This window comes from Hippocampus zosterae, chromosome 6 (assembly GCF_025434085.1).
Source record: "Hippocampus zosterae strain Florida chromosome 6, ASM2543408v3, whole genome shotgun sequence".
Classification (NCBI taxonomy): Eukaryota; Metazoa; Chordata; class Actinopteri; order Syngnathiformes; family Syngnathidae; genus Hippocampus; species Hippocampus zosterae.
In genome coordinates this window covers 12799258-12815023 of record NC_067456.1, presented here as the reverse complement: position 1 = coordinate 12815023, position 15766 = coordinate 12799258, and the positions used below count along the sequence as shown (strand labels likewise).

General features: G+C 40.1%; 4 protein-coding genes across 7 annotated transcripts; 3 read left to right on the top strand and 1 right to left on the bottom strand.

Annotated features, from left to right (window-relative positions):
- Positions 1 to 183: 183 nt before the first annotated feature.
- Positions 184 to 6747, top strand: usp30 (ubiquitin specific peptidase 30). 2 transcript variants are annotated; one of them, XR_007962677.1, is made up of 14 exons: positions 184 to 323; positions 1361 to 1470; positions 1543 to 1716; positions 1812 to 1915; positions 2003 to 2101; positions 3160 to 3202; positions 3282 to 3376; positions 4260 to 4319; positions 4388 to 4474; positions 4572 to 4652; positions 4870 to 5092; positions 5170 to 5278; positions 5566 to 6060; positions 6097 to 6747. XR_007962677.1 is itself a non-coding variant. In XM_052067780.1 (13 exons), the coding sequence occupies exons 1-13, from the start codon at positions 253 to 255 to the stop codon at positions 5816 to 5818; spliced, it is 1509 nt and encodes a 502-aa protein (XP_051923740.1). In that variant the 5' UTR covers positions 184 to 252; the 3' UTR covers positions 5819 to 6747. The 2 variants fall into 2 exon arrangements, 1 of the variants encoding a protein (XP_051923740.1); XM_052067780.1 differs by having other exon boundaries at positions 5566 to 6747.
- A 387-nt stretch (positions 6748 to 7134) lies between these two features.
- On the bottom strand, positions 7135 to 9474 carry alkbh2 (alkB homolog 2, alpha-ketoglutarate dependent dioxygenase). 3 transcript variants are annotated; one of them, XM_052067791.1, is made up of 4 exons: positions 9332 to 9474; positions 7939 to 8207; positions 7664 to 7862; positions 7135 to 7603 (listed from the first exon to the last, which is right to left on the bottom strand). In XM_052067791.1, exons 2-4 carry the CDS (start codon positions 8186 to 8188, stop codon positions 7297 to 7299), a joined length of 756 nt encoding a protein of 251 aa, XP_051923751.1. In that variant the 5' UTR covers positions 8189 to 8207; positions 9332 to 9474; the 3' UTR covers positions 7135 to 7296. The 3 variants fall into 3 exon arrangements, with proteins under 3 accessions (XP_051923751.1, XP_051923752.1, XP_051923750.1); XM_052067792.1 differs by lacking the exon at positions 9332 to 9474 and adding an exon at positions 9141 to 9311; XM_052067790.1 differs by lacking the exon at positions 9332 to 9474 and adding an exon at positions 8575 to 8830.
- On the top strand, positions 8841 to 11992 carry unga (uracil DNA glycosylase a). Its single transcript, XM_052067789.1, has 7 exons — positions 8841 to 9058; positions 9370 to 9558; positions 10414 to 10509; positions 10993 to 11090; positions 11200 to 11288; positions 11353 to 11531; positions 11603 to 11992. The coding sequence occupies exons 1-7, from the start codon at positions 8849 to 8851 to the stop codon at positions 11741 to 11743; spliced, it is 1002 nt and encodes a 333-aa protein (XP_051923749.1). The 5' UTR covers positions 8841 to 8848; the 3' UTR covers positions 11744 to 11992.
- A 748-nt stretch (positions 11993 to 12740) lies between these two features.
- pxmp2 (peroxisomal membrane protein 2) lies at positions 12741 to 14897 on the top strand. The gene is made up of 5 exons (XM_052067794.1): positions 12741 to 12947; positions 13195 to 13317; positions 13480 to 13642; positions 14211 to 14330; positions 14413 to 14897. The coding sequence occupies exons 1-5, from the start codon at positions 12838 to 12840 to the stop codon at positions 14479 to 14481; spliced, it is 585 nt and encodes a 194-aa protein (XP_051923754.1). The 5' UTR covers positions 12741 to 12837; the 3' UTR covers positions 14482 to 14897.
- The last annotated feature ends 869 nt before the right edge of the window (positions 14898 to 15766 follow it).

The following is a 15766-nucleotide window of genomic DNA, read 5'->3' as shown; positions in this document are numbered from 1 at the left end:
CACGTGCTCACTAATAGGTAATACATAGTAAGTAACTAATTGGAGAGAGAAACGTAGTAATGTACTACTTAATTGATAAGACTGTAGAAAATGAAGGTCGTCAAACATAACATGATTTTGCCGTTACATTTTTTTCATTTTATTTTTATATCTATTTTATGATAGATATTAATATGATGAAAACATCGGTGCGCTTCCTTTGTGGCTCCCCTAAAACAATGCTGAAGACAAGAGTTCCGCAATAACAACAGGATGTTGTGGTGCCGACCAGAGAGCTCGGATAAGCTTGTCAGAGAGTATCTTGGCACCGGACCAAGCGTCAGGTAAAGTATTCAACTTGGCAAAGACCACATTAAGCCCCTTACCTGGTTCACCTGGTCCAAATAGAAGCGGGTCACGACGCCGCCGTGTGTCGCGCTCAGCGAGCAAACAGGACAAACAAGCGACCGGTTTAATGCCCGTGTTGCTAATCCTTAGCGAAGAAATATGTACGAATGCATTATATCAGATGCGTGTTAATAATGTACCTTGTATCGCTCTCTATGGATACCAGCTAGCATATCACGGGAAGCTAATACTCGGTGTTGCTGGTAAGTTAGCAGAAACGCTAGTGCTAGCATAACTGCAAACAAGTGCCACTGGCGACAAGACTGAGATTAAGTACTGTACTGAATTGAGTGGCTGTCTTTAACCTGTAAATGCATGCTAGGTTTGTGAAATTTCAGCCACTGGTTGGGTTGTGGCAAGAAGCAACAAGCTCTTTGACGTTGCTAATTATACAACGATCATGCAACGTTTACATTACACGTTTGGGCATCTACACGCATTCCTTCCAGCAGCGAAACCTGTTTGTATTTCCAACTGGGGTACAAAGGTATTCAGAATGAAAGACAGACAATCTGGATTGTCGATGCTTGCCATGAGGCAGGAATGATTTAGGAAATGGCTGCTACATGACGCACCCACCAAGTGCCCCCTGCTCTACCCTTAATGGGCACGCGGGTGGAATTTGTAAATACCTTGCACTGAATATAAAAATAAAATGTGACACATACGCGAGAGTGGCTGCCTTTCCAGCAGCTCCTATATTTTGTTCTTCTACTTATTCCTTTCATAACTTGGCTGCTGTGAATTGGGAATGTATCCATTGCAAGACTAATAAAGGGTTTCTTATCTTATAGCGTTTAATGTCTAGTTAGGCGAAATATTCCAGCCATTCTCATCCCTCTTTGCAGACCTATTGGTGTATTTGTTAAATCAAGACCACCATAAAATAAATTGTGCTGTATTGCCTGTAACTGACATGCTTCAAGAATTGAGAGACAATTTCACTATATTCATGATGTTCTGTCTTCATTAGAAACAAGATGCTAAAAAACTGGGGTGTCATTGGTGGTGTTGCTGCTGCCATCGCGGCTGGTGTGTATGTTTTGTGGGGCCCAATCACAGAGCGAAAGAAGAGAAAGCGAGGTGACGATTCACACGATGCACAATGACAGCTGTGAATTTGTAGTTTCAGCAGTGACACATTTTTACTTACAGGTATGGTTCCTGGTCTGTTGAACTTGGGCAACACTTGCTTCCTGAATTCTTTGCTACAGGGTCTGTCAGCATGCCCGTCCTTCATCCGCTGGCTGGAGGGATTTTCAAACTCACCCGCAATACAGTCGTGCAAAGAAAACAAGTTGTCCACGACACTTCTCCAGCTTCTCAAAGGTTGCAAAACAATGTGGGAGGCTTAAAAGCAAAATCTTTTTGACAACCCGTCACTGTTCCAAATTTAGACTTTAGGGTTGTTTCTATGTTGACAGCTTTCTCCAGTAATGAGTTGGGGAATGAAGATGTGTTGGATGCTGGGTGCTTGCTGGATGTTCTCAGACTGTACCGGTGGCACATCAGTTCATTTGAAGAGCAGGTTGGTCTTCAGTGCTCGTTAGTGGGGCTTTTTTCCCCCTATTTTGGGAAATGTGTCCATTTTATTGTCACTATACCACCTTCTTAGGATGCCCACGAACTCTTTCATGTCATAACATCATCTCTTGAGGAGGAGCGGGACCGGCAACCAAAAGTCACCCACTTGTTTGACATGCAGACTCTTGAGGTAAATAGTCATATTCATGCTGATTTCTCTAAGATGTGTGGATAGATTTTCATGAGAATATAAAGCGATGTTTTTGATGTAGTTGTTCGCATTACAAAAACAAATGCGACTTCAAATGTGAACGGAATATATTATGTGACATGCATGCGCACCAAACATGATGCAGAGTAAGTATTGCTGTGTACTTAAGTTACAGCTCTAAAATGTATTTAAAAACATACTTGGGTAAATGCAAATCGAGTTACAGCTCTAAAATGTATTTAAAAACATACTTGGGTAAATGCAAATCGTATTTTTTTCCCACCATGGAACACATTTTATTTTTGGGATATTAGGTGCATTGAGAAACGTGTACCATGTTGAGTTTGAATAAATGTTAACATTCTTCTGTTTAATGATTCTTCTCAGTTGGCCATCACTAGTGAGTTATTAGTAGAACAGACCCGTGGGCAACTCATGTTGCGCTTGGCTGCTAACTAGGACAGGTGCAGTGGAACCATTTTCACCGGAAATGAGACGATGCTCCTATATTGTTCTTATTTCTGAGAGGTGTATTCTAAAGATGACGTCACATCATTGCCGCCAATAACCAATGAACCGTCTGCGTCGCAGAATTATTACAGTTTATTGTTACCACAAACACTTACGTTCACGTAATGTAATGTTTAACAATAGAAGACATTGATGTACAAACAAATTCAAATGGAAAAAAGATGATAGGAAATTATATGAAGACCCAGCTTTCCAGGAAGTGTAGAAGACATATTTTAAACATTATTAATCACAATTTATTAAAACGGTTTATTTCTTTATATTATCTTTTATTACAGTATAGTGCAATTCTTTTTTTTCTTTTGATTAAAAAAACATTATTTTGGGGGGAGCTGGAATGGATTCATGGCATTTCAACTACTGTATGCATTTAGTTTTAATGGGAAAATGTATTGTTTTACAAGTTAATTGAGTTAAAAGCTTGGTGACAAAATGAATTCAATGGGTGCCGTAAGTCAAACTAGCACTGTTTACATTTCAAATTGTGTATTCGTGCCTTCCGTCAGAGCCTCCCCAATCAAGATGAGAGAAGGACTTGCAGAAGTCGAGGTAAAAGAGGAACTTGGACTCATCCTGAGGTCAGAGTGGGTGCTTGATAAAAATGATTTTTCAATCCCCTTTTTTGCAGCCCCTCTTCACCCGATTCCAAGCCCTTGGAAGTTTCAGCATCCTTTCCATGGCCGTTTAACGAGCAACATGTTGTGCAAGCGGTGCGAGCAACAAGTGAGTTTATTTGATGTGAAAGAACAAAGGGTGTGCTGTTTATGAAGGTTACCGGTAGTGCACGCGATTACACACATTAAAAAAAACTAACCTATTTCCATTAAGCTTTTGAAGGTTGCAACTCGATATATGTAATAAATGTTTTATTTACTGAAAGGTCATCATTCTCTACAAACCATGAAGCAGTGTCGAATCAAGTCCAAGCATACAAACAAAATATACGGTAGATGTCGCCAACAGAATCCATGCACAGCAGCTCACGACATTCAAACCCAATTCCAGTGAAGTTGGGATGTTGTATTAAACACAAATAAGAACAGAATACAATGATTTGCAAATCATGTTAAAAGACTGGGAATATTCAGGAATGTTCATCAAATTTAGGGATTTCATCATCTATCATCACAGCAAGAGTGGGAAAGAATTCCAACTCCAAAGCTTCAACATTTACTGTTCTCAGTTTCCAAACATTTATTGGATGTTATTGAAAGAAAATGTGGTGTCACACAGTTGGTACCACATGACACTCTCTCAGATTTTTTGGGAACGTGTTGCAGCCATAAAAAGTTAATGATTATTTGTTAAAAAAACAAAGTTGATCAATTTGAACAATTACCTCGTCTTTGGAGAGTATTAAAATGTAGGTTGAACATGATTTTGAAAATCATTCTATTCTGTTTTTATTTATCTTTTGGGAATTGGGTTTGTAAAAATATTTTTTTTAATTGTTCAGTATGCTTAGCTTTTGTTCGGCAAATTTCCTTTGTATACTTGCTGTTTTATTCACAGTGGCTGATTCCACAGTGGCAGAATAAAAAAATGGTATGGTCCTGATGTCTGGCGTCATCCTCAAGCAGTGTCTTTTATTTATTTTATTTTTCAGAGCCCGGTGCGATATGATTCCTTTGAAAGCCTTTCATTATCTATTCCTTTACCTCAGTGGGTAAGAAAAATAATCATTCAAATCTACCTAAATGTAAATGTTTTAATGTGACGAGTATTTGCGTTTAGGGTCGACCGGTCTCTCTGGATCAATGTCTACAGCATTTCATCTCCTCAGAAACTATCAAGGAAGTAGAGTGTGAAAATTGCACCAAGGTATTTTCCCCATCTCAATTTCCTTACATAATGCAAAGAACTAAAGGGTTCATGGTTTAATTATGTATTATTTATTTTTTTAACCCCCTCATTTTAGCTTCAACAAGGGACAAGAGTCAATGGAGAGCTTCCGGAAAATCAGCGGACAACATTTGTAAAGCAGCTTAAATTGGGCAAGGTAAAGAAATTGGGAATTGGCATTTCTGCAAGTCCTCTCCATGTGCTTAACTGTACGTCAATACTGTATATGATGAATGGTTGACTTTGGGCAAAGACTGTCCTCATTCTGTTTAACCAGGTAATTGCATGGTAACATTTTCTAGCCATCAAGTAAGAGCTCTATTGTGTACTCTTGCAATTATTGTTCCTGCCAATGTGTCCCCGTTCTCCTTCAGCTTCCCCAGTGCCTCTGCATCCATCTGCAAAGACTCACATGGTCCAATGAAGGAACCCCAATTAAACGACAAGAGCATGTTCAGTTTACGGAGTATCTATCAATGGACCGCTACAAACACAACACCTCTATACCGACGAGTCAGCGCGCCAAACGTGCAGGGAAGCACCAAAGTGCAGAAAATTCAAGCAAGGATATGCAAAAGCCTGCTGCCAATGGCACAGGTATGGTCATCATCAACATCATCCAGCCTGTTTCTATTGTCACTTGCATCTGTCGTTTCTTGTCATGTGTTTTGCAGATTCAGAGCTTCATAACAACAACAAACCCTTTGCAAATGGAAACTGTTCATCTGTCTGTTTATATTCTACATGTGGGACCACTCAATTGGGCCTCACGTATGACTACGGGTAAGTTGCCTTGCCTAACACATGATTGCATCCTCCATTACATAAATGATGAAAACAAGGGGGATATCCACTGAAACAAGAACAGGAAATCTGTTTGTTTGGATTTTGAAATAATACACTTAGAAATACTGCTCTACGATGTTTCTCATTCCCAAACTGTTTTTCATAACACATACTATAAAATCAAATAATTCCAGTATCAAAGTGTCAGCATATAAAAAAAAAGTGGGATTAAAAGTTTGTCTTTCAGCAAATATCAACATAATTGTCTATCTCTCTCGTGACAGCTTCACGGAGTACCTTTTCCAACTCACAGCTGTGCTGGTTCACCATGGTGACATGCACTCAGGACATTTTGTAACATATCGACGCAGCCCCTCCCCACCTTGCAGTTCCTCGCCATATATCTCTCAGTGGCTCTGGGTGTCCGACGACTCGGTCCGTAAAGCCAGCCTGCACGAGGTGCTGTCCTCTAATGCTTACATGCTTTTTTACGAGAGAGTAAAGAAGCAGAGCGCCGTGTTGCATACACAGGACTAAGTGAAGGCTCGGCGGCTAAATTCATTCTGCTGCCTCTCCAGTCGCATGGTTACAAATGGATGTGTCCATGATCACAGCATGGTTGATGCACGAGTTGACAAAAGAGTGCCTCATTTGATTGAGGTGTTCGGTGTGCACGGATCAAAGCAACGACTTGTGGTCATGTGATGTTGTTGCTTTTATCCAAAGCGGGAGAATCCAATTCCAAAGACTCTGGACATGTCTCGCTCTAAATGTATTTGGTTTGCAAAGGAAAACAAACTTGAGAAATGTGACAGTACAGTACATTCCTGGTTCAAATCTCAATAGGTTCATTTATGACGCATTAACCGTTGTTTTAAGAACTCCATTTGAATTCAGATTGTTTCCATTTTTCAATGCTGAGAAGTGAGAACTCGGACTCAAATCAGAGAGAATTTGATGATTGTGCATACATGACACAGATGATAATAATTCCCAATGATTTAATAGCAATGTATGTAGGCATCTTCTGGAAATTATGCATCATTATTTGGATCTGTCTGGTATTGTAATACGGAATGACCATTTGCATACTGTAGCTAAACTTTTGAAGTGAAAGTGCCGTGTTGGTTTCCGAGATTTTTCATACGAAGCCATACATGCGTGACAATTGTTTTTCTCTGATGTAAAAATTTGATGGATAATTTGGTGTCCAGATTCAACTTTGTCACGAGAGGAGCTGTAACAAATGCATCCAAACAATGGCTTCTCTGCAAGTTAGCTTCAATATTTTTAACCCTGCACTACTAGTAACTGCCACTTTCCTCCTTCCAAACCATCTGAGAAGCAAGGATGTAGAGTAGTGGCCTGTTGTTAATGTTTGCAATTTGCACTATTGTACAGTATATACATGTGAAATTTTGGTGTGCAATTTCTAAAGGTGACCGTTTTGTGATATTAAAAAATAAAATATTTGTTTTATCTGTAAGCTTTATCTATTTACTGATACGTAGCCCTCTTGAAAGCAAACAAGAAGGCTCCAGATTATATGATTCAGGTTGTATGTAGACATACATTTGCACAAACATGACAGAACACCTTTTAAAGATTTTGTTGGATGAACCTTTGAGACAATCACTTCAATCCAAATAGTTATGGAACTCGGTGAGATTTCTGCACCACCTTGTATGAAACATGGGGGAGGCTTTGCTAGGTTTTGGGCTGCGCTGCGACATACAAGACAAGAAAGCTTCAATCTGCAATGTGCAATGAAATCTCAAGTGCAGTACGTTATATTAAGGTATTTTTTCCTCCTTCCCACTCACTTTAATTTTTTTCCCTAACAATAAATACGCAGTAGCAACAAAAAATTTAATTACAGTGCTGAGGCAAATCATTAATGTATAAATTTTTATCCATACAACCACAGAAGGATACTAACGATTCTTTCTGTGTGCATCATCCACATCTGAAATTGGTAACGACAGTAGAAGTCAAGGATCTGGTGATGGTGTTTATTATTTACCAGTGGACATGATGCGTCTAAATGTGAGGTTAATGCGAGGTAGGAGGACTTTCTTTCGCACGGGAAGACTGTGATACCAGAAAGTGTTGGTGGGCGAGTTCATGAGGAGCAGGCTTCCGTGAGACAAAACCAGCTTGACAGGCTCGATGCGCCGACTGCTTCGTTTACCTCGAGCATCTCTGTGGCGGAAAACGAAATCTCGAGCGGCACCGAACGAGACTGAGGCAATGGGAGACAGAGGGTCGAGTTCCCTCTCGTCATCCCGATGCTCACCAATGTGATCCTGCCCATCTTCGTACCTAGAAAAGGCTATTGTCAGTTGATTATTAAAACCATTGTGTACTTGTTACATTTCTTACCTGTTGATCAGGACAAAATTGAATCTATGTCCTGTCACTTTGGTGACAGAATCCCGAATATATTCCAGGGTGGGAGTCCATGGGCAAGCTAAACGAGACACTCCAGAATAAGTATAAATTAATCCTGTATCTCCGTATGTCGCCTGTTTCCTCGGTATATCGTAGACCTTTCCAAACACTTGCACTTTTGCTTCGTCCCCTGGAATATAAAGCCAGTGTCACCCCACCGCTCCTTAACCTCCTGTCAGATCTTTAGCACACTGAGATGACTTCACCTGTTGAATAGACCACCTCCTTCTCCAGCTTTTGGAAAAGGTGGTCAGCTTCATGCTGTGTAAAGAGCAAAGCATAGTCACAGTCCAGACCTTCTGACTCTATTTTTTGCCAGGGAATCGGATCAGAGAAGTCATCTTCCTCAGCATCCGCCGCCTCTTCCTTCCCTTCAATTTCCTCTGGCTTAATCTTCATCGAAGGAGTTATTTCGGTGTCGTCCGGGCATGATTGTTTACGCACAAACTTCTCCATTGCATTTAAAATGTTACATCTGTAGGCACAAACGAGTAACAAGATGTGCAATTCAAAACAGACTATTCTTGGGTTGGCCGTTTTGTTAGGATCTGCCGGTATAATGAAAACGTCTTGATGCTCTCTAACTCCCAAACGCCCCGGATGGATTCAGGACAAAACAATAAATCCATTAGCACTTCTACAGCATACTATATCAGGCTGCTGAAACTGTCTATGTGGTAGGCATTGTTCATTTTCTAAAAACAAGAGAAAGGTATTGTCTAAAAAAAAAAGATAAGATGCTCATGTTTCATTTTTTTGTTGCCTTTCAATCTCTTCTCGTTTAGAGAAAAGACGAGCGGTTCGTTTGACATTTTGTTCCCATACCAAACCAAGCTACGTACCGAATAGTGATGTGTTGTTTACTATTAATAACGGTTACCCCAAAGCCTATCATACGAAGTGGCCAGCGATGAAAATAAGTCTGAGATCTTCTGCCCTAACGCAAGCTGCCATGCATATTGTAAAAAGCCCTTAAACAGCATGAGCAGCGTTGAACGTAGCAGAAAAGAGCAAACAGCATGAGCAGCGTTGAATGTAGCAGAAAAGAGTGGCAAAAACACCAGTGGGTCTTGAACGCCTCACAACTCATTATCATAACGCCGTTTCGTCACTTCAATGTTGGCGCGAAATTGCTTTGCGTTTAGGAAGAGTCTAACACAGAGTTTCCACATTGCTGAGACTGTTTGTAATCATTTGTGTTCGGGCACTTACCTTCAAAGCAAGAACATGATTGGGCAGAAAACTATTAATTCATTTTTCTCACCGGTCTCCAAAAAGAAGTCTTGCAAAGCGTTAAATGAAGTGGAGAAAGCTGATAAAGACACGGTGAGCGTTATTTTGCAAGTTATTTTGGAGAGCACGCTTTGCTAACCTTTCCCGGTGACTTTTTTTCCCCTCAAACCCTTACTTATTTGCAAGAACTCCGGGGGCGCGTGTTTGAACGAGCTGCCGTTTCCTTCAAGCAGCAGTGGCAACCTAAGCTAAGCTGCATTCAAAAGCACCACTCTGTTTTGCATCGTTAATAAGTAAACATGAATATGTTAGCGCTGCGCTGTCGTCCGGTTTGGCAGGTAGTTTCCTTCCGTGCACATTTCTCACCTACTTTGTGTTTTGCGCAATTCACTCCAACCATGCAGAGGAAGCGCAAGTCCTCGGCGATTGATCCGGAGCCCTCCAGCCCCCGGTCGGCTCCTCTGTCTCAGGAACAGCTGGACATGATCGCCCGTAACAAGAAGGCGGTTTTAAACAAGCTCTGTCCTCCCGGATTTGCGGGGAGCTGGCAAGAGGCGCTGGCTGCTGAGTTTGGAAAACCTTATTTCAGACAGGTAACTGGGCCACGTCTCACCAATCTGTCATGGATTGCGCTACACAAGACCCCCCTTCACCATTTTATTTGATATTCTAAAATATATTTGTTGACATTCTACAGGTACTTTAAATAATATTCCTTTCTGGTTTAGTTTTCTCTTCTACCCTTAATATTGATTTTCTCATTCACTCCAGGAAGTTGCATTTTTTTTTTTAAAAATGCTGAATTTGCAGATTTCCTGTTCAAATGTGAAGTCCGACAGCAAGAAGTTGAACTTGCCTCAAATTGCACAACCTCTGACTAACTGCAGTGAGGACGTGTGTATTGACAAGCACCCGTTTCCGTTTCGCCAGTATGTTTTCTCACACTCTTAATATGTACTCAAATATTCCATATTTAAGACACTTTATATTTGTGTGTTATATATCTTAATTAAATGTTACTGATTGCATAAAACGGTTGCTAAATTGTGACGTGAGGCAGACGGCACAGGGCTTTCAACTTAACATATAGACAAATACAGGTAATTGCCTAGGACTTCGATTTTCCATGATTTTTCGATTTTCCAAAAAAAAATCACATTTTCTTTGATTTAAAGTAATCATGTTTTGGTCTTAATTAACTTGCTTCAAACACTTTTAATGCTTAATCTGTCATGATCTTTTTGACTGCTAATGACTCCCTTCTCATGCAATCGACTGAATTCACAGAATAACGTTTGTGAAGAAAATGAAGCGGCAGATGGTCCATGCATTATGAACATTTGCTTGGAAAACGTTCTCCTTGGACCTAAACGTTTGAGAACCCCTGGACTAGCGTAGTTAATGCATCCTTCTTGCAGTTTAATGATACACTCCTTTTACTCCCCCAGTTGATGCAATTTGTTAACGAAGAGAGGAAACATCACGTGGTGTACCCACCCGCTGACCATGTCTTCACCTGGACGCAGATGTGTGAAATTCAAGATGTGAGTCCGATTGTTCCACCTGCCCGAAACCTCTTCAACTAATCACACATCTTCATGATCACAGCACTGATGAGCACTTTATCATTTCTCAATAGCGACAAGTATAAAAAGAAGTTAACCGCTATAAACATGAAACCGACAAAACTCTGAAATATTCTCTTTTCACATCTGTAGGATAATCTATTATGAGTCCGTTTTGAAAGGATATAAATAAAAGGCCAAAGAAAAAGAAAATCCATGTTCAGTCAGGGATTTGCAGCCTTATGAAAAAATATTAATTTGAGACCCCAACATTTCAATACTGCAAACTTAAATGTGATCTAAACGAATCAATGGACATTTGTGTCACGTTGATGCAAATTTCAACCTTTTATTTATTGGCCGTTCATGTGCGGCATCTGTACAGTATCTTGACGTGGAGGACAATCCTTTGTTTTGTTCCGATATCATCTCACTCGAGTCTTCTCTTTTCTCTACCTTCAGATTAAAGTGGTAATCCTCGGTCAGGACCCGTATCATGGTCCAAACCAAGCACACGGATTGTGTTTCAGTGTCAAAAGACCAGTGCCCCCCCCTCCCAGGTCCTCTAAGTTTGAAAGTATTCTGTTGACTTTATCATTTTTGTTTATGTGTGTATATTTTTTTTAACATAGCGCCACTATTAAACTCTTATTTTCCATCCATTTTCAGTTTGGAGAACATGTACAAAGAGCTGATCAATGACATTGAAGGCTTCCAGCATCCTAAGCATGGAGATCTAAGTGGCTGGGCAAAACAAGGTTGGTTTTAAGCAATAAAGTTGGCTGAACTGTGTCAAAAACTGAGTCAGCTGTTGCCCTCCAGGTGTGTTGTTGCTCAATGCTGTGTTGACCGTGCGAGCACACCAAGCCAACTCGCACAAAGGAAAAGGCTGGGAGACGTTCACTGACGCAGTGGTGCAGTGGCTCAACATTAACTCTGAAGGCCTCGTATTCATTCTTTGGGGAGCCTACGCACAAAAGAAGGGGGCCACGATTGACAAGGTGAATGCATTTATTTACTTTGAATACTTAAATGCTTGATTATATATTAATAATATTCATTGGATTCATAGAAACGTCACCACATCCTGCAGGCAGTGCACCCTTCTCCCCTGTCGGCACATCGTGGATTCTTTGGCTGCAAACATTTCTCAAAGGCCAATGAGCTGCTCAACAAATCTGGAAAGTCACCTGTTGACTGGAAGGCACTTTAAACTGTTACACTTGTCTGCTTTTTTTCCACACCATGTTGTTGAACTACACAGTCTCCTTAATAAGCTTGTCTACATTTTCAAAGTTAACTGTAGATAACATTATCTTTTTACACTAGAAACACTGTACTACTTTGTGGAAAGTTACTTTATCATCTTTTGTTATGATGCATATGTTACATTTGGGAGTTATAGTTTTGCATAACGTTTGTATATCTTCATTTTATACATTAAAAATGTTACGACATCTCACATTTGATAACCTGTCTGGCTCATTTGTGACACTGCAAAACGGTACGGTTATGTTTCTGCATAAAAAGCATTTTAGTGCACTGTTAAATTGGATGGTTGATCATCTTCTGCACATATCTAGAGATTAATAAACTCAAGTCATCTAGACATTAATATAAAAAATTGAGGTGCAGTTGACGGTTAATTAAGGTCAGTGGTGTGTAGCAAAAAAATATTTGGAGAGCTTCTCAGGAAAGTGGAAAGGCCAAATGATAAGAATTCACAGCTTCCACAACAAAATCGCCGTCCTATTTAAAATACAATTATCGCTCCAGGTGATCTCACGCACCAACCGCACTGTGCATATTGTGTCGCGATAGGCTCGCTAACGTAGCCTTCAAAACTGCCCAAAATAAAATTAATATATTGGTTCCATTTCCGACATCCTATCTTTGTGAAGAGGATTTTCTGCAATGTTACAAAGTAAATTGGACATATTTAACATTGAGTTTCTATTGTCTCCCATTACCCCAAATGTGGAACCGGTTGTACGGGTTAAACAAGACAGGGCTCCCCACACTGACATTCAGTTTAATGGTGAGTTATATTTTCATTTATTTTAATTTGTTTCCCAACAGGTCGGTCAAAATCGGTTGCTGCGCAAAAAAATTATAATTTTAAACCATTACTCCATGCAAAATGACAACCACTGCACCCGGTTGAATACTTCCGGTAGCGTGTGATGACGTTATGCCAGTGGTGACGTGTTCTCTACCGGAAGCTCTGAAAGAAGCTCCGCCCTAACGAAATTCGGTTCACTTTTACTGTTTAATTAATTTAAAGTTCACGTGGCACAAGACGTGACGATGCCCGTGCAAAGCGTACCGCTTCGAGATGCGTCGATTCAGTATCGTTTACTTCATCAGTATCTATTTCTCCTGAAGAAATATCCCATTCTGACTAAATCTGTAACAAGGTTTGTTGTACGAGTGGACTTTGACATGTTTACTCTGCTGGCGCTCTGCAGCCAGTCGCTGGTGTCCTCATTTGACTGACAGCATCTAAATTTGCTTGCTATCAATTTGAAGTCTATGCTTGCAGCGACCACATTGTCTCTCGAAGGTCTCTTTTCAGTCAATCAGCTTCTGCTTAGGAGCCTTCCATACGTTATCACTGTTATTTATTCTTGTGCGTTTTCTTTTGTTTGTCCTTGTCCTTTTCAGTGGCATCCTCTCAGCCTTGGGAAATCTTCTTTCTCAGATTTTGGAGGCAAGAAAAAAGGGCCAAAGTAATGCTTCAGCCAAAGAGATTGACACAGCTGGTGCTGCACGGTTTGCTATTTATGGGTGAGCCTTTTTTGTTTGTTTACCTTTTTACAACTAGTGCAGAAAACGGGTGGATGGTTGAGCTGGAACATAACCTAGCAATGATTGAAGCCATTTAAAACATTCATATTCAACATTTAGAAGCCATTTGATGGGCAGTCATTGTCTGTTATGTTGTTCCAGTTTGTTCATTACTGGACCAGTCAGTCATTACTTTTACCAGTTGATGGAGATGTGGATGCCAACTACAGATCAATACTGTGTCATCAAACGTCTCTTATTGGATCGTCTTGTATTTGCTCCCGGCTTCCTGATGATTTTCTACTTCGTGATGAACATACTGGAGGTGGGTATCAATTATTATGTGAACCAAGTAAGAAAACCTCTCAAGTAAATGTTTATCCAAACATGAGGAATGACCTTTTTATACTTGAGTTTAAATGTCTTGAAGACAAATTGTCTATTATTCTAGTTGCTCTCATCTTTTATTTATTAATTGTGTAATTATAGCCACATTTATAAGTGTGTCTTTAAAGCAGACACAAGAACTTGAGAAGAATAAAGACAAATATACTGATAATATTGGTAATCTGAGCTCGCTTTAAGACAATAATTATAGGGTATGTTATCTCCTATGCTGAGCGAGGTAAAGGAGGCCACAAAATAAGATCTTGTTGTTCTTAAATGTAAAACTTAATAAAGACCTTGCAATCAGTCATGATTGTTATTGTTATTGTTTCTTAGTTTGTTTTAAATGTCAAATAAGTTTATAAATAGCCCACAATTGCAAGTGTGAAAATGTCGGATATAAAAAGTTTGTATAGCCACAACCAGTACAACAGTAACGGCTCATCTACCCTTGATTTAATTACAGTAGTTCTATAGGTATGAACACTCATGAATCTTTTTCTCAGGCAAAAGGGTCGGATGACTTTTTAAAGAAGATTAGAGGAAGTTACTGGACCGCTCTGAAGATGAACTGGAAAGTTTGGACACCTTTCCAGTTCATAAACATCAATTTTGTGCCTGTTGAGGTACGTATTTCACTGGCGTTCTGTTTTTTTAAGGCACACCCTGACAGCCTTGTGTCCAACTTTTAGTGTGTTTCACTTTCAGTTCCGAGTGCTATTTGCCAACATGATCGCCTTATTTTGGTATGCTTACCTTGCAACGGTGAGAAAATGAAACGTCCGAAGGTTTCAACTGGAAAAAAAAAAGAATCTGGAGCATGTCAGTATGATTGTGAATGCCAGAAAACTGAGATTCTACTGCCAGCTGTCCGACAGTTAACAATCATTAACACTTGACAATGACTTTAACACTGTGATCTAATTTTGGATAGTTGAATGATTATGCAAGAGACCGTCAGAATCAATGCAGTTTATTAATGATAATAATCACTGTCAAAACATAATAGCTTTACCACTGAAAACACTGTAAATAAATATTGAAATGTTTAAAGAATGTCAAACTCAATTCACCTGGAAAATGTTACAGTTCCTCTTGGGCTCACTCTGTCCCTTCACCCTAAAGCCGAATTTACAAATGTTTTGTGATTTGTGAATATGTAAAAATTATCACAATAATAAAATAAAAACAACAACCAAAAATCAAGTGCCTGCCTTATTTATTTATTTTTTGGGGGGTCTGCCTATAGCGATTCTTGGTCAGAAATGTGACACAAGTCTAAATGTGAAAGAAAATATGAGAATAATTGGACTGTTTTGTAGACATTTATGTTCAAGAAGTGAATGCAATCCATGTGGCTATTCATCAGCCTCTTCTCAGGCGTCGGGTCACGTCGATGGTGCTCCGAGGTTGTAGTCCTCCACTTTCTCTTTGATGAATGAGCATCTGCTGGCTCACTGGTGCTCCCTCTCTGCTTTCCTCTTTCCCTTTGCAGTCCCTCACTGTCTTGCTGAGATCGATCACGTACTCAGTTGGTCCTTTTTGTGTCTTAAGAACACCTGAATAGTCTCTGACTCCTTCGCCAGCATTCCTTCTGGCCTGCAGTCCATAAGAGCTGATGGCAAATGAGTTGTCTTTGACAACAACAACAACAACAACAACAGTATTTATAGAGCACTTTCAAACAGCCATCGCTGCATACAAAGTGCTGTACATGGAGCGATTTAACATATACAATAAACAGTAAGACGAATCAGTAATAAGTAATAAGTAATAAGGCGGTAGAAAGCACCAAGCAGTAAAACCAATAGCAAATCTAAGTCATGCTGAGTCAAACGCCAAAGAATACAAGTGAGTTTTGAGGAGGGCTTTAAAGATGGGCAGCGAGGAGGCTTGCCGAATGTTCAGTGGGAGGTCATTCCAGAGAGATGGACCAGCAACAGAAAAGGCTCGATCCCCTCTGAGCCTCAGTTTAGTTCTTGGTACGTCTAGCAAAGACTGGTCCACAGACCTGAGGCGCCGGGCAGGGGTGTAGGGGCGTATGAGCTCAGAGAGGTAAGGT